The 27,136-nt window shown below is 52.0% G+C and overlaps 1 protein-coding gene across 2 annotated transcripts; it reads right to left on the reverse strand.

The window, feature by feature from the left end:
• Positions 1-1,528: 1,528 nt before the first annotated feature.
• Positions 1,529-26,188, reverse strand: LOC143777144 (N-acylneuraminate cytidylyltransferase-like). 2 transcript variants are annotated; one of them, XM_077267221.1, is made up of 9 exons: positions 25,991-26,188; positions 25,746-25,898; positions 22,188-22,330; positions 21,860-22,015; positions 20,931-21,061; positions 20,660-20,754; positions 20,362-20,530; positions 4,386-4,539; positions 1,529-2,054 (listed from the first exon to the last, which is right to left on the reverse strand). In XM_077267221.1, exons 1-9 carry the CDS (start codon positions 26,143-26,145, stop codon positions 1,882-1,884), a joined length of 1,329 nt encoding a protein of 442 aa, XP_077123336.1. In that variant the 5' UTR covers positions 26,146-26,188; the 3' UTR covers positions 1,529-1,881. The 2 variants fall into 2 exon arrangements, with proteins under 2 accessions (XP_077123336.1, XP_077123337.1); XM_077267222.1 differs by lacking the exon at positions 25,746-25,898 and having other exon boundaries at positions 25,991-26,185.
• Between the last annotated feature and the right edge of the window lie 948 nt (positions 26,189-27,136).

Below are 27,136 nucleotides of genomic sequence, written 5' to 3' on the forward strand. Positions count from 1 at the left end.
ATCGTAGAGACACTTAAGACGGAGGGCAGATCGTAGAGACACTGAAGACGGCGGGCAGATCGTAGAGACACTGAAGACGGCAGGCAGATCGTAGAGACACTTAAGACGGAGGGCAGATCGTAGAGACACTGAAGACGGCGGGCAGATTGTAGAGACACTGAAGACGGCGGGCAGATCGTAGATACTGAAAACGGAGGGCAGATCGTAGATACTGAAGACGGAGGGCAGATCGTAGAGATACTGAAGACGGCAGGCAGATCGTAGAGACACTGAAGACGGAGGGCAGATCGTAGAGACACTGAAGACGGCAGGCAGATCGTAGAGACACTGAAGACGGAGGGCAGATCGTAGAGACACTGAAGACGGCGGGCAGATCGTAGAGACACTGAAGACGGCGGGCAGATCGTAGATACTGAAGACGGAGGGCAGATCGTAGAGATACTGAAGACGGCAGGCAGATCGTAGAGACACTGAAGACGGCAGGCAGATCGTAGAGACACTGAAGACGGCAGGCAGATCGTAGAGACACTGAAGACGGCGGGCAGATCGTAGATACTGAAGACAGAGGGCAGATCGTAGAGATACTGAAGACGGCAGGCAGATCGTAGAGACACTGAAGACGGAGGGCAGATCGTAGAGACACTGAAGACGGAGGGCAGATCGTAGAGACCCTGAAGACGGTGGGCAGATCGTAGACACTGAAGACGGCAGGCAGATCGTAGAGACACTGAAGACGGAGGGCAGATCGTAGAGATACTGAAGACGGCAGGCAGATCGTAGAGATACTTAAGACGGCAGGCAGATTGTAGAGCTACTGAAGACGGCGGGCAGATTGTAGAGATACTGAAGACGGCGGGCAGATTGTAGAGATACTGAAGACGGCGGGCAGATTGTAGAGATACTGAAGACAGCAGGCGGAAGGAATCATGGTGGCTGCAGGCAGGTAGCAGACATAACTCTGGAGTAACGAGTCCGCACTGGAGCACAAGACAGTCTAGCAAACCACGGATCAGAGACAGCTCTGTAACCCATGGGTTTCATGGTTGAGGGTAGATGTCAGGGGTCCGGACGTATTACATACAGTAACACAGCACAATGTCACCACGTTGTCATATTGCATAACTCGTTAAAGGGTTCATCGCTACTTCCAACAGGTGGCGCTATAGAGTTTAAATCCTCTTTTTCTCTGAAGAGGCAATTTGTATATTATATTTCCCAGAGGAGCATTGCACGGCGAATAAGCCTCCTTACCTTGACAAGCCAGAGATGGTATGTCACTCTCCATAAGGAGAAACGTTGCCCCTTAGACCCCAGCCCAGAGCCTCTCACCTAGCCAAATCAGTTCTCATGCTTCGCACTGACGAGGGCCAACAGCCCGAAACACCGAGTCTGCGAATTGAGATACTGATTTGGCTCTTATCCTAAGTCATATTGCACGGCTCGTTAGAGGGTTGATTGTGACTTGTAGGATCGCTACTTCCAATAGGTGGCGCTATAGAGTTCAAGTCCTTTTTCTCTGAAGAGGCAATTTGCATACCACGTTATTTATTAATATATATAAATTCTGCACTGTAAAGAATAAATTATCAGAAGCCCCCCGAGGGCTGTAAACAATTCCTGGCTGAGCCACAGGACCAGTGACTACAACCCTCAGCATCCTTCATTCCTATCAGATAAAATTTACATAAAAGAAAGAAAAGTGTCATTTTTCTGATTCATAAAACAGACCCCATGAGCCGGGACGCCATCACAATCTGTCCACAGCTGCACCCACCACAAGGAAAGTGTCCATGATTGCAGGCAGCACTGAAAATGGAAACATAGCAGGGCGAGGGCCGGCGATTCCCGGACGTCTCCCCCTCTCAGAGCGGGTCACCGGCATCACCGGCTCTCCATCAGGGTGAGGATGTGTTCAGCGAACTCCTGGACTGCGCCGGACCCCCCGCCCTGTGTGCAGGAGAAGCTGTCCGTCATCTTGGCAGCGGTCGATGCGTCTGCTGGGACCGCACTAGTGCCGGCGAGCGTGAGGCACTCCACATCTGAGTCATTCCATCCTGCCGGGGACAGAAACGGGCGAGTGTTACTACGGGGCGAGGGACACGGACGAGGGTCACTGCGAGGGAAGGGGGGAGGCAGGCGAGCGTCACAGCGTGGAGAAAGAGGCAGGTGTGACTGCGGGACGAGGGACACGGGCGAGCGTTACTACAAAGGACATGGGCAAGCGTCACTGCGGGGGGAAAGAAGCTGCGAGTATAACCGCAGGGGGAAAGAAACAAGCGTGACTGCGGGGCGAGAGACACGGACGAGGGTCACTGCGGGGGAAGGGGGGAGGCAGGCGAGCGTCACAGCGTGGAGAAAGAGGCAGGTGTGACTGCGGGACGAGGGACACGGGCGAGGGTCACTACGAGGGAAGGGGGGAGGCAGGCGAGCGTCACAGCGTGGAGAAAGAGGCAGGTGTGACTGCGGGACGAGGGACACGGGCGAGGGTCACTACGAGGGAAGGGGGGAGGCAGGCGAGCGTCACAGCGTGGAGAAAGAGGCAGGTGTGACTGCGGGACGAGGGACACGGGCGAGGGTCACTACGAGGGAAGGGGGGAGGCAGGCGAGCGTCACAGCGTGGAGAAAGAGGCAGGTGTGACTGCGGGACGAGGGACACGGGCGAGCGTTACTACAAAGGACATGGGCAAGCGTCATTGAGGGGGGATAGAAGCTGCGAGCATCACCGCAGGGGGAAAGAAACAAGCGTGACTGCGGGGCGAGGGACACGGACGAGGGTCACTACGAGGGAAGGGGGGAGGCAGGCGAGCGTCACAGCGTGGAGAAAGAGGCAGGTGTGACTGCGGGACGAGGGACACGGGCGAGCGTTACTACAAAGGACATGGGCAAGCGTCATTGAGGGGGGATAGAAGCTGCGAGCATCACCGCAGGGGGAAAGAAACAAGCGTGACTGCGGGGCGAGGGACACAGGTGAGCGTGACTGTGGGAGAGGGAAAGGGGACAGCGTGACTGTGGAGAGAGGGAAATGAGAGTTACTACAGGGCAAGGGAAACGGGCGAGGGTCACTGCGTGGAGAAAGAGGCAGGTGTGACTGCGGGACGAGGGACACGAGAGAGGGTCACTACGAGGGAAGGGGGGAGGCAGGCGAGCACCACAGTGTGGAGAAAGAGGCAGGTGTGACTGCGGGGCGAGGGACACGGGCGAGGGTCACTACGAGGGAAGGGGGGAGGCAGGCGAGCGTCACAGCGTGGAGAAAGAGGCAGGTGTGACTGCGGGACGAGGGACACGGGCGAGGGTCACTACGAGGGAAGGGGGGAGGCAGGCGAGCGTCACAGCGTGGAGAAAGAGGCAGGTGTGACTGCGGGACGAGGGACACGGGCGAGCGTTACTACAAAGGACATGGGCAAGCGTCACTGAGGGGGGAAAGAAGCTGCGAGCATCACCGCAGGGGGAAAGAAACAAGCGTGACCGCGGGGCGAGAGACACGGACGAGGGTCACTGCGGGGGAAGGGGGGAGGCAGGCGAGCGTCACAGTGTGGAGAAAGAGGCAGGTGTGACTGCGGGGCGAGGGACACGGGCGAGCGTTACTACAAAGGACATGGGCAAGCGTCACTGAGGGGGGAAAGAAGCTGCGAGCATCACCGCAGGGGGAAAGAAACAAGCGTGACCGCGGGGCGAGAGACACGGGCGAGGGTCACTGCGGGGGAAGGGGGGAGGCAGGCGAGCGTCACAGCGTGGAGAAAGAGGCAGGTGTGACTGCGGGGCGAGGGACACGGGCGAGCGTTACTACAAAGGACATGGGCAAGTGTCAGTGCGGGGGGAAAGAAGCCTCCAGCATCACCGCAGGGGGAAAGAAACAAGCGTGACTGCGGGGCGAGAGACACGCGTGAGTGTGACTGTGGGGAGAGGGAAAGGGGAGAGTGTTACTACAAGGCAAGGGAAACAAGTGAGCGTCACCGCGCGGAGAGTGAAATAGGCGAGCGTCACCGCGCGGAGAGGAAAACCGGCGAGCGTCACCACGCGGAAAGGGAAACGGGCGAGTGCTACTGCGGGTAAGTTCTCTGCCTTTCACACTACAACTCCCAGCATGCACTGAAGGAAGCCCAAAAAGAGCATTACAGTAATGATATTTTGGATTCTTTTTTTTTATCACCAATTCAGAAAATCGCTGGATAAAATTCAGCTTTGATTGTCAGAGCATGCTGGGGGTTGTAGTCCTTTACCAGGTGGAGAGCTACAATACAAAAAGGTATGGAAGCCCCTCCCCATGATGAGTACTCATCCCTCATTACAGAAGCCCCACCCCTTTCATAAGAGCTCCTCCTAATAGCAGAAGCCCCTCCCCTTTACAACAGCTCCTCCCCTTCAGAAGCCCCTCCTCCTCTCACCCATGTAGGCGGTCTCGCTCAGGGACAGTCCCATCTCCCTTGTCCATCGCTGGAGAGCTTCCCTCTTGTCGGTGACGTTCACCTCGATCTTACACGGCAGCTTCAGGGCAGAAATCAGCGAGGGGCCGATCATCCTCTCCGAGATCAGCAGGACCTGAGGGCGGGAATGACAAAAGGAACAATCAGAGGGGAGGAGCGAGGGTCCGCCCAGCCGGTCGGAGGAGCGAAGCTCCATCTATATATATAATAGGCTAAGGGGTACTTCCGTCTGTTTGTCTGTAACTTCCGTAACGGAAATCCCAGGTCACTGATTGGTCGCGGCCGGCCTGGCGCGACCAATCAGCGATATTGGGGCGGGATTTACCGCTTCACTTTTTACTATTGATGCTGCCTATGCAGCATCAATAGTAAAAACATAGAATGTTAAAAAGAATAAAAAAAAACAAACATTATATTATCACCTTCCGCCGCAGTCTTTCCGGCTCCTCACGACACTCCCAGGAATGCATTGAGGCAATGACCCGACATCACGTGGTGGTATCGTGAGACCGCTACATGATCACGGGTTATTGCCGCAAGGCATTACTGGGACCGGAGCGTTGCGAGGAGCATCGGTAAAGACCTCGGCTGGATCCGGGGGCCAACGGAAGGCGAGTATATAACTATTTTTAATTTTCATTGCTTTTTTTAACAGGCATATGGTGCCGACATTGCTATTTACTGTGTGGGCTGTGTTATATACTGCGTGGGCTGTGTTATATACTGCGTGGGCTGTGTTATATACTGCGTGGGCTGCGTTATATACTGCGTGGGCTGCGTTATATACTGTGTGGGCTGTTATATACTGCGTGGGCTGGGCTATATACTACGTGTTGGTTGCGCCCGGCCGGCCGCAAACAATCAGCGACAGGCACAGTCCAGCCGCGAATTGGCGCGGGATTTGAACCACGCTTCGCTGATTGGTCGCGCCCGGCCGGCCGAATCCTGTGTATTCATTGCATTATTCTGAAATCTTCATAAATAAACTACATCCATATTCTAGAATACCCGATGTGTTAGAATCGGACTACCGTCTAGTATAATATAAATCACACATGAACTGGTGCATAGTGGAGTAGCTAGGGCACGAGATGACAAGCTAAAGGGCTCAGAACCCCTCGATGCTGTAAAATTACTCGAGGGCGTCTCTATAAAGGCAGGTGACGCAGTTAACCCCTCGATGCTGATAAATTACTCGAGGGCGTCCCTATAAAGGCAGGTGACGCAGTTAACCCCTCGATGCTGTTAAATTACTCGAGGGCGTCCCTATAAAGGCAGGTGACGCAGTTAACCCCTCGATGCTGTAAAATTACTCGAGGGCGTCCCTATAAAGGCAGGTGACGCAGTTAACCCCTCGATGCTGATAAATTACTCGAGGGCGTCCCTATAAAGGCAGGTGATGCAGTTAACCCCTCGATGCTGTAAAATTACTCGAGGGCGTCCCTATAAAGGCAGGTGACGCAGTTAACCCCTCGATGCTGTTAAATTACTCGAGGGCGTCCCTATAAAGGCAGGTGACGCAGTTAACCCCTCGATGCTGTTAAATTACTCGAGGGCGTCCCTATAAAGGCAGGTGACGCAGTTAACCCCTCGATGCTGTTAAATTACTCGAGGGCGTCCCTATAAAGGCAGGTGATGCAGTTAACCCCTCGATGCTGTTAAATTACTCGCGGGCGTCCCTATAAAGGCAGATGACGCAGTTAACCCCTCGATGCTGTTAAATTACTCGAGGGCGTCCCTATAAAGGCAGATGACGCAGTTAACCCCTCGATGCTGTAAAATTACTCGAGGGCGTCCCTATAAAGGCAGGTGACGCAGTTAACCCCTCGATGCTGATAAATTCCTCGAGGGCGTCCCTATAAAAGGCAGGTGACTCAGTTAACCCCTCGATGCTGTAAAATTACTCGAGGGCGTCCCTATAAAGGCAGGTGATGCAGTTAACCCCTCGATGCTGTTAAATTACTCGAGGGCGTCCCTATAAAAGGCAGGTGACTCAGTTAACCCCTCGATGCTGTAAAATTACTCGAGGGCGTCCCTATAAAGGCAGATGACGCAGTTAACCCCTCGATGCTGTTAAATTACTCGAGGGCGTCCCTATAAAAGGCAGGTGACTCAGTTAACCCCTCGATGCTGTAAAATTACTCGAGGGCGTCCCTATAAAGGCAGGTGACGCAGTTAACCCCTCGATGCTGATAAATTACTCGAGGGCGTCCCTATAAAGGCAGGTGAAGCAGTTAACCCCTCGATGCTGTTAAATTACTCGAGGGCGTCCCTATAAAGGCAGGTGACGCAGTTAACCCCTCGATGCTGTAAAATTACTCGAGGGCGTCCCTATAAAAGGCAGGTGACGCAGTTAACCCCTTGATGCTGTAAAATTACTCGAGGGCGTCCCTATAAAGGCAGGTGACGCAGTTAACCCCTCGATGCTGATAAATTACTCGAGGGCGTCCCTATAAAGGCAGGTGAAGCAGTTAACCCCTCGATGCTGTTAAATTACTCGAGGGCGTCCCTATAAAGGCAGGTGACGCAGTTAACCCCTCGATGCTGTAAAATTACTCGAGGGCGTCCCTATAAAGGCAGGTGACGCAGTTAACCCCTCGATGCTGTTATATTCCTTGAGGGCGTCCCTATAAAGGCAGATGACGCAGTTAACCCCTCGATGCTGATAAATTCCTCGAGGGCGTCCCTATAAAGGCAGGTGACGCAGTTAACCCCTCGATGCTGTAAAATTACTCGAGGGCGTCCCTATAAAGGCAGGTGACTCAGTTAACCCCTCGATGCTGTTAAATTACTCGCGGGCGTCCCCATAAAGGCAGGGGATGCAGTTAACCCTCGATGCTGTTAAATTCCTCGAGGGCGTCCCTATAAAGGCAGGGGATGCAGTTAACCCTCGATGCTGTTAAATTCCTCGAGGGCGTCCCCATAAAGGCAGGGGATGCAGTTAACCCTCGATGCTGTTAAATTCCTCGAGGGCGTCCCTATAAAGGCAGGGGAAGCAGTTTCGCTGGGGAGAGGCAATTGGGCATTAGCCTCAGCTTACCGAGCAGTTCTCAGTTGTTGAATAACTTATCTCAGGCTGAACAGACATTAATTGAATCTGGAGGAAAACAGGTTGTGCTGGATGCAATCAATAATTATTGAAAGATAAACTAGAGCACTACCAAAATGTGGCTGAAAAACCACAGTAAAAGTAAAGGAAAAGTAAATAAGTAGAAGGTGCAGAGATCTGTTGCCTCTGCTTCAGTGAGATGGGATCCTGATACATGGGATGGGGATATTTGGGATCCACGGGCGAAAGATCCCTATATTCCTATCCGAAATCAGGATGTACCTTTAGGTCCCTCATAAAAAAAAAAGTTCCGCCAATAAAGCGGAGATCTGAACGGGTAGAATATGGACCAGACGACCTGTTCAAGGTCCAGGGGGACAGTATCTGATGAAGACTGAAATCCTGTGTTTGACCGGAATGAAACACCCAGTATATGCGGATAAACCAGTATATGCGGACGAACCAGTCCCGCACCCCCGGTATCGTACCGCCACTGAAGAGTTTTCTCAGGGTGAGGTTCCTGATATACTCACCCGATTCAGACGTAAACCTGGAGAAAGTGATGTGGCCTGGTGAGTAAGAGTCTACGATCGTGGCGCCACTAGCCTCTCATTGGATCCCGGTGATGCGTTACGCTTTCTAACCATTACTCCACATCCAGTGATTTTAAAATCTTTTACAAATTATTTTTCAGATCATCAAGGAATACAGATGCAAAAATTTATTTTGGGTGGTGGTTGCAGGATTTTTGGATTAATATCCCAGTGAATCAGACCTATCAATAAATCAAAAAACCGTGGTTCACCTTAAGGGACGGTATGGAAAGATTAAGGAGGAAGCAATGCGATCCTCAGGAACGATGATGGAAGACTACCAAGACTCTGTCCTTTCAGCGAGTGTCTGAAACAGGACAATAAAAGCAACACCCCGCCTACAAGACCGATATAATGACATTACTTTTAGCCTCAACTGGACAAGCTGAGAGTTGGGAGAATGGGATAAAACCAGTGGGACATCGCGCCCATCAAATCCCAAAACTCCCCATAATCCAAATTGGAAACACAATCAGGATACGGATGGAAACCCCAGGAGTTTCTCGAAAAGATATGTCCCAGGCACTATTAAAGAGTCCATAGACGGCAAAGATACTGCCGTATTGTGGAAACTGTATGAACAAAAAGTACTTTCAAATCAGAAGGTGACAAAGGAAAAGGAGAAGACAAGTGGTTTTAAAAAGGACAAGAGTAAGAAAGAGGAGAGTCAGGAACCATCAATACCAAAAACTCTTGAATGGGAGGATTTTCAGAAGATATATCCTTGGGAAGAAATGGCTACGATGGTGGCTACAAAAGTGCAAGAGGGGATTTCCTCTGCCCCTCCAAAGGAGGATTAAAGGCGACTCTGATTCCTCAGCATAGGTAGCCAGCCAAGCCCCCACATGGATAACAAGGGATGAAAGACCCTACATCCAACTGTCTATCCATTGGAAGGGGGGCAATGTCCAAAGGGTCCCAGCCTTAATAGACATGGGCGCGGAGGCTACCATAATTTACGGAAATACTAAGAAATTTAAAGGACCTCGAATCCAAATATCAGGATTAGGAGGAAGAGTGACCGAAGGAGTTCAAACTTGAGTTACGTCAAAAATAGGAAATCTACCCTTAAGAAAATATACCATGCTGGTTGCTCCAATACCAGAGATATCATTGGCATCGATATACTCAAGGGAATGACTTTACATTTGGGAGAAGGAAAATATGCTTTTGGGGTCCGTGACAGTAGGCAAAGTAAAAATACCTCCAGTACTTGTTCCTCCAGCCACTAAGATGGTAGCGATGAAACAATATCGTATTCCTGGAGAACATAAGGAAATTGGAGAAACAAGAAAAGAACTAGTGGAAGTAGGAGTAATGCGACCTACAACCACAGCATGGAATAACATTGTTTGGCCAGTGAAAAAGAGTGATGGATCATGGAGAACGACCGTAGATTATAGGGACCTGAATAAACATACCCTCCCTTACCGGCAGCAGGACCAGATACAACCACAATTGTGGAGAACACTCAGAGCCATGATGGAACTTGGTACGCTGCCATTGATTTGGCCAATGCTTTCTTTACAATACCAATAGAAGAAAAAGCCCAAGATTGATTTGCATTTACGCGGCTGGGAAGGCAGAATACATTTACTAGACTCCCACGAGGTGGATTCATAGTCCAAGTATCTGTCACCGGCCGGTGGCCCAACATCTGGATGACTTTGATCTTTCAAAACAAATGCAGTTCTCTCATTGTATCGATGCTATAATGATACAAGGACCAGATGAGAAATGTGTTAAGGGGCAATTAGACAAGTTGTCGCTTCATACGAGAAACAAAGGATGGGAAATAAATGACAACAAGGTTCAAGGACCGTCACAAACAGTGAAGTTCCTGGGGATCCAGTGGAACAAGGGTCACAGGGAAAATGTTGAGGCTTCCCATTCCTAAGTCAAAACAGGAGACCCAATCGTATATTGGCTTGTTTGGTTTTTGGAGACAACATATCCCTCATCTTGGACAACTTTTGGCCCCTCTGTACAAGGGAACTCAGGAAAAATATGAATTTACTTGGGAGGAGGAAAACAAACTGCGTTTGAAATGGTAAAAGAGGCCATTCACCAAGCTGTAGATCTATGGGCCGTAAAAGAAGGAGAGGTGGAATGACATGTATCCGGGAAACATCAATATGCCGATTGGTCTTTGTGGCAAAAACAGGGCAAAAAAAGAGTGCCCTCAGGCTCCTGGAACTGGAAATCACCCGATGCTGGAGGAAAATACACTCCTCTGGAGCAACAATTGTCAGCATGTTACTGGGCTTCGGGGGTAACTTTAAATCATGAGGTACTGAAGAGACCACGGACACCTATTATGCGGTGGGTTATGTCAAACCCCAAAATCCAACAGAACTGGACATGCTCAGGAACAGAGTGTTATCAAATGGAAATGGTACTTTTCAGAGAGGGCCACAAAAGGTGAAGGAGCGGTAGCTCTTCAGATAATTAACAACAGGCTCATTACTGACTCCATGACACCACTCATGAGAACGCCGACACCTAATCTGAGCAGACATGAGATACTGGAAGTTACATGAGGAAGCACAGGCTCCTTATCGTCCTGCTCCCGGATTATATGCTATAGAAGCAGTAGTGATGGTGCCAGGAAAGTACAAGCTCAACAAGTTTAGGAAGTCAAAGTCCTGCAGGGCATTCTGGTCAAATTGCTACCAGACCTAGCTTTGCTATATAGGGAGCAGTAGAGGTGGGGGAGGGTAATAGATTCAGATTTCCAAGGGGAAATGAAAGTTATCATGATCAATCTCGGCAATGAGCCTTTAATAAGGGGACAACGAATGGCCCAATTACTATTGACTGCCCCCACTGAACTCACGGGGATAAAGGTTTGGACTCTGCTAATGTAGGAGCTACAATTTGGGTCCAGAATCCTCGAGGACCGCCATCTCCCACTGAAGTTATTGCGGTAGGAAAACGTAGAACTTTTCTTATAATGAGACCAGGAGTAGAAAAGTGGGAATACGTCCCTCAAGAAAAATGTTATTTGCCGGAATAATGCTGTTTAGATATTACTCTAGAACCGAAAGCTGCCGGTATTTGGAATCCTTGGATCGTGTGTTGGGGCATTCCGCTAAGTGAAGCACGGACTCCAGGGACCCACTGACTCAAGAACGATTTATTGAATCAACGGAGGGATGGAATCGATTTCCTGGAGATTGGGGGTGTTCTCGAGGACCGGTTGTGATACAAATGGGACCAGACTGATTGTATGGACGTAATAGATCGGGATCCAGATGCATATAGTGATAAATATGGTTTCTTCTTTACAGTACGAGGTTATTATAGGACAAACTATGGCTGCAGAAGGAGAATAATCCAGATGACACTAGCTCGGATTACTCGTTACACATGAGCTTAAGATCCTCAAAAAACAAAGTAACTGCTCACATGAGGTGATCACCCGCCAGAATATTCTAGATGGTTGTACCGCGATTGCGCCAACGTTATCAGTTACATTTAGCTACATAACATGGATACAAGGGACTTTCCGGAAGGAATCGGGACTTCATTTGAGGTCAAGCAGACGTGCTAAGAGCGTTTTCCTGGTTCCTCCTGCTGCGATCGTCTTGAAGTCCCCGATCTCGGAGTGATGCCACAATATGCGGTGATGTATGGATGATTACGTTATGATTTATTCTTATTATTGGGATGTTTTCATGTACTAGAATGTTAGTCTAGAAAAGAAAACTCATCTTGTTTAACTCAAAAACTGTCCTCAGCTGTGACTAACATGTATGTTAATGAGCGAGCTGCAGATTAAAACGTGAGCAGGTAAAACATCAGCCCAGTCAGCCGGAGGAGCGTTGGTCAGCCCAGTCAGCCGGAGGAGCGTTGGTCAGCCCAGTCAGCTGGAGGAGCGTTGGTCAGCCCAGTCAGCCGGAGGAGCGTTGGTCAGCCCAGTCAGCCGGAGGAGCGTTGGTCAGCCCAGTCAGCCGGAGGAGCGTTGGTCAGCCCAGTCAGCCGGAGGAGCGTTGGTCAGCCCAGTCAGCCGGAGGAGCGTTGGTCAGCCCAGTCAGCCGGAGGAGCGTTGGTCAGCCCAGTCAGCCGGAGGAGCGTTGGTCAGCCCAGTCAGCCGGAGGAGCGTTGGTCAGCCCAGTCAGCCGGAGGAGCGTTGGTCAGCTGTTGTGAATTACTTTTTGGCTCCCTCTTGTGGTTACTTGTGATATTACTCTGGGATTGTCTTTCCTCAGTTTGGCACCCACCTGGGTCGTTAGTCCAGGGGTGTTGCTATATAAGCTTCCTGGATCCTTAGTCCAGTGCCTGGCATCGTTGTAATCAGATCCTTTCTGTTTGCTCCTGTCTGCTGGTCTTGGTTCGTGCTAAATTAAGCTAAGTCCTGCTTCTTTGTTTTTTTGGTTATTTGCTTTGCTCTTAATTTTGTCCAGCTTGTACTAAATGTGATTCCTGACTTTGCTGGAAGCTCTAGGGGGCTGGTGTTCTCCCCCCGGGCCGTTAGACGGTTCGGGGGTTCTTGAATATCCAGCGTGGATATTTTGATAGGGTTTTTGCTGACCGTATAAGTCATCTTACTATATTCTGCTATTAGCTAGTGGGCCTCTCTTTGCTAAATACCTAGCTCATTCTTACGTTTGTCTTTTCCTCTTACCTCACCGTTATTTGTTGGGGGCTTGTATCCAACTTTTGGGGTCTTTTCTCTGGAGGCAAGAAAGGTCTTTCTTTTCCCTTCTAGGGTTAGTTAGTTCTCCGGCTGGCGCGAGACGTCTAGAACCAACGTAGGCACGTTCCCCGGCTGCTATTTGTGGTGCTAGGATTAGATATATGGTCAGCTCAGTTACCACTGCCCTATGAGCTGGTTTTTTGTGTTTGCAGACTTAGTAATTATTTCTGAGACCCTCTGCCATTGGGGTCATAACAGTATGCCAGGCCCAACATTGAATGTTTAATGCATTGCAGAAGTGGGATAATAAGAAAGGAAATTCTGAGTTTTTTTTTTTTTTTTGCTCTCTTCCTCCCCTTTACCTCTGAGTGGCTTGTGCTTGCTGCAGACATGAATGTCCAGACCTTGATTACAAGTGTAGACCAGCTTGCTGCTCGTGTGCAGGGCATACAAGATTTTTTTACCAGTAGTCCAATGTCTGAACCTAAAATACCTATTCCTGAACTGTTTTCTGGAGACCGATTTAAGTTTAGGAATTTTAGGAATAATTGTAAATTGTTTCTATCTCTGAGACCCCGTTCGTCTGGAGACTTAGCTCAGCAAGTTAAAATTGTTATCTCTTTCTTGCGGGGCGACCCTCAGGATTGGGCTTTCTCGCTAGCGCCAGGAGATCCGGCATTGGCAAATATTGATGCGTTTTTTCTGGCGCTCGGATTGCTTTACGAGGAACCCAATCTTGAAATTTAGGCAGAAAAAGCTTTGCTGGCTATCTCTCAGGGCCAGGATGAAGCTGAAGTGTATTGCCAAAAATTTCGGAAATGGTCCGTGCTTACTCAGTGGAATGAGTGTGCTCTGGCCGCAAATTTCAGAAATGGCCTTTCTGAAGCCATTAAGAATGTGATGGTGGGTTTCCCCATTGCTACAAGTCTGAATGATTCTATGGCCCTGGCTATTCAAATTGACCGGCGTTTGCGGGAGCGCAAAACCGCTAATCCTCTGGTGGTGTTGTCTGAACAAACACCTGATTTAATGCAATGTGATAGAATTCAGACTAGAAATGAGCGGAAAAATCATAGACGTCAGAATGGGTTGTGTTTTTACTGTGGTGATTCTACACATGTTATATCAGCATGCTCTAAACGCTTAACAAAGGTGGTTAGTCCTGTCGCCATTGGTAATTTGCAACCTAAATTTATTTTGTCTGTGACTTTAATTTGCTCATTGTCTTCTTACCCTGTTATGGCGTTTGTGGATTCAGGTGCTGCCCTGAGTCTTATGGATCTGTCATTTGCCAAGCGCTGTGGTTTTGTTCTTGAACCGTTGGTAAATCCTATTCCTCTTAGAGGTATTGATGCTACGCCATTGGCGGAAAATAAGCCACAGTTTTGGACACAGGTTACCATGTGCATGACTCCTGAACATCGGGAGGTGATTCGTTTTCTTGTTCTGCATAAAATGCATGATTTGGTCGTTTTGGGTTTGCCATGGTTACAGACCCATAATCCAGTCTTGGATTGGAAGGCAATGTCTGTGTCAAGTTGGGGCTGTCAGGGAATTCATGGTGATTCCCCGCCGGTGTCTATTGCTTCCTCTACTCCTTCGGAAGTTCCTGAGTATTTGTCTGATTATCAGGATGTGTTCAGCGAGTCCAGGTCCAGTGCTCTTCCTCCTCATAGGGACTGTGACTGCGCTATAGATTTGATTCCAGGTAGCAAATTTCCTAAGGGAAGACTATTTAATCTGTCTGTACCTGAGCATACCGCAATGCGTTCGTATATCAAGGAGTCTCTGGAGAAGGGGCATATCCGTCCATCCTCTTCCCCTCTTGGTGCGGGATTCTTTTTTGTGGCCAAGAAGGACGGATCTTTGAGACCTTGTATTGACTATCGGCTTCTGAATAAAATCACTGTTAAATTTCAGTATCCTCTGCCTCTGTTGTCGGACTTGTTTGCCCGGATTAAAGGTGCCAAGTGGTTCACCAAGATAGATCTTCGTGGTGCGTACAACCTTGTGCGCATTAAGCAAGGAGATGAATGGAAGACAGCATTTAATACGCCCGAAGGTCATTTTGAGTACTTGGTGATGCCTTTCGGGCTCTCTAATGCTCCTTCAGTGTTTCAGTCCTTTATGCATGATATTTTCCGGAAGTATCTGGATAAATTTATGATTGTTTATCTGGATGATATTCTGGATTTTTCTGATGATTGGGATTCTCATGTAAAGTAGGTCAGGATGGTGTTTCAGGTTTTGCGTGATAACACTTTGTTTGTTAAGGGCTCAAAGTGTCTCTTTGGAGTGCAGAAGGTTTCCTTTTTGGGGTTTATTTTTTCCCCTTCTGCTGTGGAGATGGACCCAGTCAAGGTCCGAGCTATTCATGATTGGACTCAACCCACGTCAGTTAAGAGTCTTCAGAAGTTCTTGGGTTTTGCTAACTTCTACCGTCGTTTTATCGCTAATTTTTCTAGCGTTGTTAAACCTTTGACGGATATGACCAAGAAAGGTTCTGATGTTGCTAACTGGGCTCCTGCAGCCGTGGAGGCGTTCCAAGAGTTGAAGCGCCGGTTTACTTCGGCGCCTGTTTTGTGCCAGCCTGATGTCTCACTTCCCTTTCAGGTCGAAGTGGATGCTTCTGAGATTGGGGCAGGGGCCGTTTTGTCGCAGAGAGGCCCTGGTTGCTCGGTAATGAGACCATGTGCTTTCTTCTCTAGGAAGTTTTCGCCTGCTGAGCGGAATTATGATGTTGGCAATCGGGAGTTGTTAGCCATGAAGTGGGCATTTGAGGAGTGGCGTCATTGGCTCGAGGGTGCTAAGCATCGTGTGGTGGTCTTAACTGATCACAAAAATTTGATGTATCTCGAGTCTGCTAAACGCCTGAATCCTAGACAGGCCCGCTGGTCATTGTTTTTCTCCCGTTTTGACTTTGTGGTCTCGTATTTACCAGGTTCAAAGAATGTGAAGGCTGATGCTCTTTCAAGGAGCTTTGTGCCTGACTCTCCTGGAGTCGCAGAACCAGTTGGTATTCTTAAAGAGGGAGTTATCTTGTCGGCCATTTCTCCTGATTTGCAACGTGTTTTGCAGAGATTTCAGGCTGGTAGACCTGACTCTTGTCCACCTGACAGACTGTTTGTTCCTGATAAGTGGACCAGCAGAGTCATTTCCGAGGTTCATTCCTCGGTGTTGGCAGGGCATCCGGGAATTTTTGGCACCAGAGATCTGGTGGCTAGGTCCTTTTGGTGGCCTTCCTTGTCACGGGATGTGCGGTCATTTGTGCAGTCCTGTGGGACTTGTGCTCGAGCTAAGCCTTGCTGTTCTCGTGCCAGCGGGTTGCTCTTGCCCTTGCCTGTCCCGAAGAGGCCTTGGACACACATTTCCATGGATTTCATTTCAGATCTCCCGGTGTCTCAGGGCATGTCTGTCATCTGGGTGGCATGTGATCGCTTTTCTAAAATGGTCCATTTGGTATCTTTGCCTAAGCTGCCTTCCTCTTCCGATCTGGTTCCTGTGTTCTTTCAGAATGTGGTTCGTTTACACGGCATTCCTGAGAATATCGTGTCTGACAGAGGATCCCAGTTTGTTTCCAGGTTCTGGCGATCCTTTTGTGCTAGGATGGGCATTGAGTTGTCGTTTTCGTCTGCCTTTCATCCTCAGACTAATGGACAAACGGAGCGAACTAATCAGACTTTGGAGGCTTATTTGAGGTGTTTTGTTTCAGCAGATCAGGATGATTGGGTGACCTTCTTGCCGTTGGCTGAGTTTGCCCTTAATAATCGGGCTAGTTCCGCTACTTTGGTTTCGCCATTTTTCTGCAACTCTGGTTTCCATCCTCGTTTTTCCTCGGGACATGTGGAGCCTTCTGACTGTCCTGGGGTAGATTCTGTGGTGGATAGGTTGCAGCAGATCTGGAATCATGTGGTGGACAACTTAAAGTTGTCACAGGAGAAGGCTCAGCGTTTTGCCAACCGCCGCCGCGGTGTGGGTCCCCGACTTCGTGTTGGGGATTTGGTATGGCTGTCTTCTCGATTTGTTCCTATGAAGGTCTCCTCTCCTAAATTTAAGCCTCACTTCATCGGTCCTTACAAGATATTGGAAATCCTTAATCCCGTGTCCTTTCGCTTGGATCTTCCGGTGTCGTTTGCCATTCACAACGTGTTCCATAGGTCTTTGGCGGTACGTTGTACCTGTGGTTCCTTCTGTTGAGCCTCCTGCTCCGGTGTTGGTTGAGGGCGAGTTGGAGTACGTGGTGGAGAAGATCTTGGATTCTCGTCTCTCCAGACGGAGGCTTCAGTATCTGGTCAAGTGGAAGGGCTATGGTCAGGAGGATAATTCCTGGGTGGTTGCTTCTGATGTGCATGCGGCCGATTTAGTTCGTGCCTTTCACGCTGCTCATCCTGATCGCCCTGGTGGTCTTGGTGAGGGTTCGGTGACCCCTCCTTAAGGGGGGGGTACTGTTGTGAATTAGACTTTTTGGCTCCCTCTTGTGGTTACTTGTGATATTACTCTGGGATTGTCTTTCCTCAGTTTGGCACCCACCTGGGTCGTTAGTCCAGGGGTGTTGCTATATAAGCTTCCTGGATCCTTAGTCCAGTGCCTGGCATCGTTGTAATCAGATCCTTTCTGTTTGCTCCTGTCTGCTGGTCTTGGTTCGTGCTAAATTAAGCTAAGTCCTGCTTCTTTGTTTTTTTGGTTATTTGCTTTGCTCTTAATTTTGTCCAGCTTGTACTAAATGTGATTCCTGACTTTGCTGGAAGCTCTAGGGGGCTGGTGTTCTCCCCCCGGGCCGTTAGACGGTTCGGGGGTTCTTGAATATCCAGCGTGGATATTTTGATAGGGTTTTTGCTGACCGTATAAGTCATCTTACTATATTCTGCTATTAGCTAGTGGGCCTCTCTTTGCTAAATACCTAGCTCATTCTTACGTTTGTCTTTTCCTCTTACCTCACCGTTATTATTTGTTGGGGGCTTGTATCCAACTTTTGGGGTCTTTTCTCTGGAGGCAAGAAAGGTCTTTCTTTTCCCTTCTAGGGTTAGTTAGTTCTCCGGCTGGCGCGAGACGTCTAGAACCAACGTAGGCACGTTCCCCGGCTGCTGCTATTTGTGGTGCTAGGATTAGATATATGGTCAGCTCAGTTACCACTGCCCTATGAGCTGGTTTTTTGTGTTTGCAGACTTAGTAATTATTTCTGAGACCCTCTGCCATTGGGGTCATAACAGTCAGCCCAGTCAGCCGGAGGAGCGTTGGTCAGCCCAGTCAGCCGGAGGAGCGCTGGTCAGCCCAGTCAGCCGGAGGAGCGTTGGTCAGCCCAGTCAGCCGGAGGAGCGTTGGTCAGCCCAGTCAGCCGGAGGAGCGTTGGTCAGCCCAGTCAGCCGGAGGAGCGTTGGTCAGCCCAGTCAGCCGGAGGAGCGTTGGTCAGCCCAGTCAGCCGGAGGAGCGTTGGTCAGCCCAGTCAGCCGGAGGAGCGTTGGTCAGCCCAGTCAGTCGGAGGAGCGTTGGTCAGCCCAGTCAGCCGGAGCAGCGTTGGTCAGCCCAGTCAGCCAGAGCAGCAAGGGTCAGCCCAGTCAGCCGGAGGAGCAAGGGTGAGCCCAGTCAGCCGGAGGAGCAAGGGTCATCCCCGTCAGACGGAGGAGCAAGGGTCAGCCCAGTCGGAGGAGCAAAGGTCAGCCCAGTCAGTTGGGGGAGCAAAGGTCAGCCCAGTCAGTCGGAGGAGCAAGGGTCAGCCTAGTAAGTCGGAAGAGCATTGGTGTCACGAATCCCACCGGATATGTCAGGGATCCTACCGATATGTCACCGTTCACGGGGAAATACCATTATCATCCCCACCACTCACACCAATTTGTCACGAATCGGGGTTGTTTGGTTGCCCATGGTTCCTTCTGAAGGGGATTTGGAACTTGCAGCTCTCTGGCGCCCCCCTTACCCTCAGGTCAGTCAGGGTACTGCACCTAGGGTAATTAGTCGCCAAAAGGAGCAGGAACTGCTAACTTTTTTCACACATTGGATTGAAGACACGTTGGGTCAGGACAGGTTCCGTGCACCTGTGAAGCGAATCGGTGAGCTGGCTGAGGCATCGCCTCATATTTATTTATTTACTTTATAATTAGTCGCCAGAAAGACTGCCTGCTATGCACTGGCTACTGGGCACGCTGCAGCAAGGGCGATATAACCACACAGGCAGGAACAATAATTATCAAAGCCGCCGGTTGCTGCAAAGATGCCCAATTGCACAGGACAAAGTACGCTGCCACCAGCTCCGATTTTCCAAGTATTAACGGGTCTGGAGCTAACACAATCAGTAGCGTCATTCACCTCAGAGGATGTGACAGTTCGTTATAGAACAAGGAGAGACAAGCTAATAAATTGTATATTTTACTCACAAAAAAAGGTAGGCAGTGTTTACAAGGTATAAATCGATATTATAAAAGGAGACAATTATCATATGTACAATACATTTACAAATAAAATGGGATTAAAGTTGAAAAAACACTTACATAGCGTTCAGATCATTTCATCTCCTTTTGCCCATATGCTCAGGAGACACATCAAGATGCATGTCATATCTATAGAGCAGCTGGACCCCGGAAAAGAAGACCCTGAAGACTCCTGTCCTAAAGTTATCTCACAGCCCAAAACCCAGGCACTTCCCCTGTGGTGACATCACTTAAGAGGCTGAAACCTCCCCTTTAGATTTATGAAAACTTTATTTATGCCTAGCTCGCTGCATGAATCTCGTATACGAAAGACACGATGATCAGAATGTGCCCCACATCATGGGGATTCTTTTAAGTGTACACACTAAGTAATTACCTGAACCGATTACCGAGAAATCCACGCTTTGCGTATAGCTGCCAGAGGTTTCAGTGGGTTATAGATCTATCGATGGACATCCGGAATATATAATTCTTATATCTCTAGCCCGGATCGATGCCCCTATATATCACTTTAATAGAACAATGTTAGGGCATGTTAGGTTAGGCTATGGGTTGAACTAGATGGACTTAAAGTCTTCCTTCAACCTCAATAACTATGTAACTATGTAACTATGTAATAGAAGCTCATGCAGTTTGGAAGTGGCTATACCAGTTTTGGCTGGTATTATGCGGGAGGAGGGAATGAGTAGTTTTCACAGAGTCTGGTATTTGCAGTGTAGGTATAAACTGCTCAGTGGGGATTGCTACACATTGGTATCAAGTTACACAGAGTGCCTGCCATAGGGCTTTGTTTTTGTATCAGAGAATGCAGTGGGGGAGAAAGGGTGGTCGAATCAGCAGCGTGTGTCTGTGCCATGGTACCTTCTAGAACTAAATTTACAATATGTCATTTTTACATTATTGTAACAGTTGGTCAGCCCAGTCAGTCGGAAGAGCGAGGGTCTGCCCAGTCAGTCGGAGGAGCGAGGGTCTGCCCAGTCAGTCGGAGGAGCGAGGGTCCGCCCAGTCAGTCGGAGGAGCGAGGGTCCGCCCAGTCAGTCGGAGGGATCCCACCCTTCGCTGCTTCCAACATAACATAGGACTTGGGGGTCCTGCTGGTTTGGACCCGCCACTACCGGCCTTCGCTCAGATTCCTGATATTTGGAGCAGAGCAGCAGCACCAGGGCTGATAACATTGGAGCTTGAGGTCTCCAGTTCTGAGCTAATCCCCCCGAACAAGCCCCTCACTCACTGTGACTCCGCGATCCAGCAGTTTCCGGATCCCGTCCAGATCCCGCAGACTGTAGGAGATCATCTCCTGCTCCTGGCTGAGGTAGACGCGGCCGTCAGTGAGGCAGCCATCGATGTTACAGATCAGCAGCTTCACCACGGTGGGCGCCGCCTTACCGAAATAGCCGTACCTGGGGAGCGACACATGGTGAAGTGTTACCTTACGTCACAAGCAGGGGCAGCCGCCATGTTACAGGAGGCGGTGTCCCCAGCAATATATTCCGTGATGGGGGGAGCCTGCCTTTGCGGTCTCATCTCACCTTTTAACCCTTTGCTCTGCAATGGGCCAGTCCAGTTCGATGTCGATGTCTACGCTGTGCTCCGGCTTCATCTCGTAGTACGCGACCCTCCCGCCCTGCAAAGAAACAACACGTCAAAACATCGCCAACAGCACCACCGCGCTATCACCCACCGGGTACAGGGGTCACAGCGATACTACAGAGAGGGAGGGGAACAACAGGCCGGCAAGAGGGGCCGCAGGGGATGGGAACCACACGTCTACAAGATGCGTCCAGGGAGGGAACCACGCACCAGTGGGATACCGCGGACGATCAGCTCCTTGGTGGCAAAGTAGAGGGATCCGTTCTCGCAGAGCTCCCCCCTCCAGTCCTGGCGATGCGGCCGGTGCTCCTGGTTCAGGTTCTCCGGTACCGTGGACTCACCTGGTGGAATATGATCAGGGTCACTGGTAAGAACACTGGGACTTGTAGTTCAGCTGCCATGCACACCAACTCCTATAAGTAGCGGGTGAGATTGTTAGAGTTGGAAGGGACCCCGGGGTCCTCGTGTCCAACCCCCCGCTCAATGAAGGAGGCACTACACCATCTCAGACAGATGTCTGTCCAGCCTCTGAAGACTTCCATTGTAGCAGAACTCACCACCTCTCGTGGTCGCCTGTTCCACTTATTGATCACCCTCACTGTCAGCCTCCTAATATCTAATCTGTATCTTCTCCTTTCAGTTTCCTCCCATTGCTTCTCGTGTTTCCATGTGTAGATGAGAATAATGATGCTCCCTCTACACTGTGACAGACCCTCAGATATTTGTAGACAGCTATTAAGTCTCCCCTTTATCCTTCTTTTTTGCAGCTAAACATTCCCAGATCCTGTAACCATTCCTCGTAGGACATACTTTGCAGTCCGCTCACCATCCTGGTCGCTCCTCTCTGAACTTGGTCCAGATTCTCAATGTCTTTTATATAATGTGGAGTCCAGAACTGGGCCCAGTATTCCAGATGAGACCTGACCGAGGAGGAGTGGAGGGGGATAATGACTTCACGTGATCTAGACTCTGTGCTTCTCTTACTTAATACATCCCAGAACTGTATTTGCCCTTTTTGCTGCTGCATCACACTGCTGACTCCTGTGCAGTCTGTGATCTATTACTACACCTAAGTCTTTTTCACACGCGCTGTTGCTTAGTTCTATTCCATTGCAATCACGACTTTCCTGCCTGCTCACCTGGCGCCTTCACTTCTCGCCACCGGAAACGGTGATGGCGGACGACTGAGACAACGGATTCGTAGCCCTGAGTGCAGATCATATCCACCACATTGATGAGGTCTCCGGGGTGGAGGCACGGAGAGGTGGCCTGCATATTCCCCACAACGTCCACCTCTGCGAAAGAGAAGAGGGTGAGAGACCGAGCCAGGCGTACAGCGCACATGTTGGGGGACACTGCCAGAGCGGGAAACAAAGGGACGGGAAATGGGAAGCCTCCGCTCGTTACTAAACGGTGGCAGTTCCCGGAGGTCCGCAGTCACCCCGCCGGGCGCCGCTGACCTCTGACCTGGGTGATGCTGCACAAACTCCTGGATGGTCTCCAGGGAGGAGGTTGTGTCCTTAGACACCTCCGCGCTCCTCCGATGAACCTGCGCCCCGTAATCCAGCGCCACCTTCTCAATCTCATCGCTGTCTGTAGAAACCCAGACACTGGAAGAAAAGGAAAATTGTGAAAACCCAGAAATCCGGGGGGTGAGAGAGAAGACAGGGACGGAACGGAACGAGAAAGAAGAGAGATGAAATGGGGAGAGGGAGAGAAGAGCAACGGAACAGGGAGAGAGAAGAGAGCGAAAAGAGCAACGGAACGGGAGAGCGACGACGGAACGGGGAGAGAAAAGAGAGCGACGGAACGGGCAGAGGGAGAGAGAAGAGGGACAGAATGGAGCGAGACAGAAGAGAGCGACGGAACGGGGAGAGGGAGAGAGAAGAGAGCAACGGAACGGGGAGAGAGAAGAGAGCGACGGAACGGGGAGAGAGAAGAGAGCAACGGAACGGGGAGAGAGAAGAGAGCAACGGAACGGGGGGAGGGAAGAGAGCAACGGAACGGGGGGAGGGAGAGAGAAGAGAGCAACGGAACGGGGAGAGAAGAGAGCGACGGAACAGGGAGAGAGAAGAGAGCAACGGAACGGGGAGAGGGAGAGAGAAGAGAGCAACGGAACGGGGAGAGAGAAGAGAGCGACGGAACGGGGAGAGAGAAGAGAGCAACGGAACGGGGAGAGAGAAGAGAGCAACGGAACGGGGGGAGGGAAGAGAGCAACGGAACGGGGGGAGGGAGAGAGAAGAGAGCAACGGAACGGGGAGAGAAGAGAGCGACGGAACAGGGAGAGAGAAGAGAGCAACGGAACGGGGAGAGGGAGAGAAGAGAGCAACGGAACGGGGAGAGAGAAGAGAGCAACGGAACGGGGAGAGAGAAGAGAGCGACGGAACGGGGAGAGAGAAGAGAGCGACGGAACGGGGAGAGAGAAGAGAGCGACGGAACGGGGAGAGAGAAGAGAGCGACGGAACGGGGGGAGAGAAGAGAGCGACGGAACGGGGAGAGGGAGAGAGAAGAGAGCAACGGAACGGGGAGAGAACAGTGTGACAGAATGGGGAGAGAGAGAAGAGAGCAACAGAATGGAGTGAGAGAGAGAGCCCCAGGAGCCTGATATGTCATGGACCCCTGTGCCCCACCCTGGACATGTCCCCATCCTCTAGTAGGAGCCTGATGTCATGGGCCCCTGTGCCCCACCCTGGACATGTCCCTATCCTCTAATACAGTGTTCCCCAACTCCAGTCCTCAAGGCCCACAAACAGATCATGTTTTCAGGATTTCCTTTGTATTGCACAGGTGATGCAATTATCACCTGGGCAAGACTAAGGAAATCCTGAAAACATGACCTGTTGGTGGGCCTTGAGGACTGGAGTTGGGGACCCCTGCTCTAATAGGAGCCTGGTATGTCATGGACCCCTGTGCCCCACCCCGGACATGTCCCCATCCTCTAGTAGGAGCCTGATGTCATGGGCCCCTGTGCCCCACCCTGGACATATCCCCATCCTCTAATAGGAGCCTGATATGTCATGGACCCCTGTGCCCCACCCTGGACATATCCCCATCCTCTAATAGGAGCCTGATATGTCATGGACCCCTGTGCCCCACCCTGGACATATCCCCATCCTCTAATAGGAGCCTGATATGTCATGGACCCCTGTGCCCCACCCTGGACACGTCCCCATCCTCTAGTAGGAGCCTGGTATGTCATGGGCCCCTGTGCCCCACCCTGGACACGTCCCCATCCTCTAGTAGGAGCCTGATATGTCATGGGCCCCTGTGCCCCACCCTGGACAGGTCCCCATCCTCTAATAGGAGCCTGATATGTCATGGACCCCTGTGCCCCACCCTGGACATGTCCCCATCCTAATAGGAGCCTGATATGTCATGGGCCCCTGTGCCCCACCCTGGACACGTCCCCATCCTCTAATAGGAGCCTGGTATGTCATGGGCCCCTGTGCCCCACCCTGGACAGGTCTCCATCCTCTAATAGGAGCCTGATATGTCATGGGCCCCTGTGCCCCACCCTGGACATATCCCTATCCTCTAATAGGAGCCTGATATGTCATGGGCCCCTGTGCCCCACCCTGGACACGTCCCCATCCTCTAATAGGAGCCTGGTATGTCATGGGCCCCTGTGCCCCACCCTGGACAGGTCCCCATCCTCTAATAGGAGCCTGATATGTCATGGGCCCCTGTGCCCCACCCTGGACCATATCCCTATCCTCTAATAGGAGCCTGATATGTCATGGACCCCTGTGCCCCACCCTGGACAGGTCCCCATCCTCTAATAGGAGCCTGATATGTCATGGACCCCTGTGCCCCACCCTGGACACGTCCCCATCCTCTAGTAGGAGCCTGGTATGTCATGGGCCCCTGTGCCCCACCCTGGACAGGTCCCCATCCTCTAGTAGGAGCCTGGTATGTCATGGGCCCCTGTGCCCCACCCTGGACAGGTCCCCATCCTCTAGTAGGAGCCTGGTATGTCATGGGCCCCTGTGCCCCACCCTGGACAGGTCCCCATCCTCTAATAGGAGCCTGATATGTCATGGACCCCTGTGCCCCACCCTGGACATATCCCTATCCTCTAGTAGGAGCCTGGTATGTCATGGGCCCCTGTGCCCCACCCTGGACAGGTCCCCATCCTCTAATAGGAGCCTGATATGTCATGGACCCCTGTGCCCCACCCTGGACAGGTCCCCATCCTCTAATAGGAGCCTAATATGTCATGGACCCCTGTGCCCCACCCTGGACACGTCCCCATCCTCTAGTAGGAGCCTGGTATGTCATGGGCCCCTGTGCCCCACCCTGGACAGGTCCCCATCCTCTAGTAGGAGCCTGGTATGTCATGGGCCCCTGTGCCCCACCCTGGACAGGTCCCCATCCTCTAATAGGAGCCTGATATGTCATGGACCCCTGTGCCCCACCCTGGACATGTCCCCATCCTCTAGTAGGAGCCTGATATGTCATGGACCTTTGTGCCCCACCCTGGACAGGTCCCCATCCTCTAATAGGAGCCTGATATGTCATGGACCCCTGTGCCCCACCCTGGACATGTCCCTATCCTCTAGTAGGAGCCTGATATGTCATGGACCCCTGTGCCCCACCCTGGACACGTCCCCATCCTCTAGTAGGAGCCTGATATGTCATGGGCCCCTGTGCCCCACCCTGGACATGTCCCCATCCTCTAGTAGGAGCCTGATGTCATGGGCCCCTGTGCCCCACCCTGGACATGTCCCCATCCTCTAGTAGGAGCCTGATATGTCATGGGCCCCTGTGCCCCACCCTGGACATGTCCCCATCCTCTAGTAGGAGCCTGATATGTCATGGGCCCCTGTGCCCCACCCTGGACATGTCCCCATCCTCTAGTAGGAGCCTGATATGTCATGGGCCCCTGTGCCCCACCCTGGACACGTCCCCATCCTCTAATAGGAGCCTGATATGTCATGGGCCCCTGTGCCCCACCCTGGACACGTCCCCATCCTCTAGTAGGAGCCTGACATATCCTCCATATTCCCCCTTACCCCCTATTTTTACCATTGTTCGCTTGTTCCTAGTCCTGGCTGCCAATAAAGCTCCTTTGAATTGAGTAGAGAGGACAGACAGCAGATGATAAGAATTCCAGTGACATCACGTGACCACCACGACTCCCATCCTCCGCTACATTTCCTATTCGGCTCCGCTGTGACACTGTGGGTGGGGAATGGTTGGTGTCTCCATGGTGACGGATCACACTGTGGGGGGGTCTCTATGGTGACGGCGCCCCCCGTCGCCATGGTTACCTGTGGAAGGCTCCGCTGTCCAGGGCCGCCCGCAGCACCCAGCCAATCAGCGGCCTCCCCGCTAATATCCTGATGTTCTTCAGCGGAATCCCCTTACTGCCGCCCCGGGCCAGGACCAGCGCCGCCACATGCCGCGTCCCGCGCTCCGCCGCCATCGTCTGCTGGTACTACGTGTCCGCCCCGCCCACCTCCCCCACGTGACCGGGCAAAGAGCGGAGCAGCCAATCACAGCGCAGCGCTACCACGTGACCGCGGAAGGCGCAGAGTAGCCAATCACTGCTCGGTTGCGTCTAAAGTAGAGTAAATTTTTTCAGGCCCTCACACCCTCCAGAGCAGCTGGACCCAGGACCCCCGCACCCCCCAGAGCAGCTGGACCCAGGACCCCCGCACCCCCCAGAGCAGCTGGACCCAGGACCCCCGCACCCTCCAGAGCGGCTGGACCCAGGACCCCCGCACCCTCCAGAGCGGCTGGACCCAGGACCCCCGCACCCTCCAGAGCAGCTGGACCCAGGACCCCCGAACCCTCCAGAGCAGCTGGACCCAGGACCCCCGCACCCCCCACAGCAGCTGGACCCAGGACCCCCGAACCCTCCAGAGCGGCTGGACCCAGGACCCCCGCACCCCCCAGAGCAGCTGGACCCAGGACCCCCGAACCCTCCAGAGCAGCTGGACCCAGGACCCCCGCACCCCCCAGAACAGCTGGACCCAGGACCCCCGAACCCTCCAGAGTAGCTGGACCCAGGACCCCCGCACCCCCCAGAGCAGCTGGACCCAGGACCCCCGCACCCTCCAGAGCGGCTGGACCCAGGACCCCCGCACCCTCCAGAGTGGCTGGATCCAGGACCACCGAACCCTCCAGAGCAGCTGGACCCAGGACCCCCGCACCCCCCACAGCAGCTGGACCCAGGACCCCCGCACCCTCCAGAGCGGCTGGACCCAGGACCCCCGCACCCCCTAGAGCAGCTGGACCCAGGACCCCCGCACCCCCCAGAGCAGCTGGACCCAGGACCCCCGCACCCCCCAGAGCAGCTGGACCCAGGACCCCCGCACCCTCCAGAGCGGCTGGACCCAGGACCCCCGCACCCTCCAGAGCGGCTGGACCCAGGACCCCCGCACCCTCCAGAGCAGCTGGACCCAGGACCCCCG

The sequence above is a fragment of the Ranitomeya variabilis genome, chromosome 5, assembly GCF_051348905.1.
Source record: "Ranitomeya variabilis isolate aRanVar5 chromosome 5, aRanVar5.hap1, whole genome shotgun sequence".
NCBI lineage: Eukaryota > Metazoa > Chordata > Amphibia > Anura > Dendrobatidae > Ranitomeya > Ranitomeya variabilis.

Bases quoted from the DNA above. Each gene is read 5' to 3' on its own strand.
- LOC143777144 (XM_077267221.1), bottom strand. From the start codon at position 26,145: ATGGCGGCGGAGCGCGGGACGCGGCATGTGGCGGCGCTGGTCCTGGCC. The intron at 25,899-25,990 runs GTAACCATGGCG...CCCCACCCACAG, and splicing joins GACAGCGGAGCCTTCCACAG to TGTCACAGCGGAGCCGAATA. The intron at 22,016-22,187 runs GTCAGAGGTCAG...TCTCTTTCGCAG, and splicing joins GTTTGTGCAGCATCACCCAG to AGGTGGACGTTGTGGGGAAT.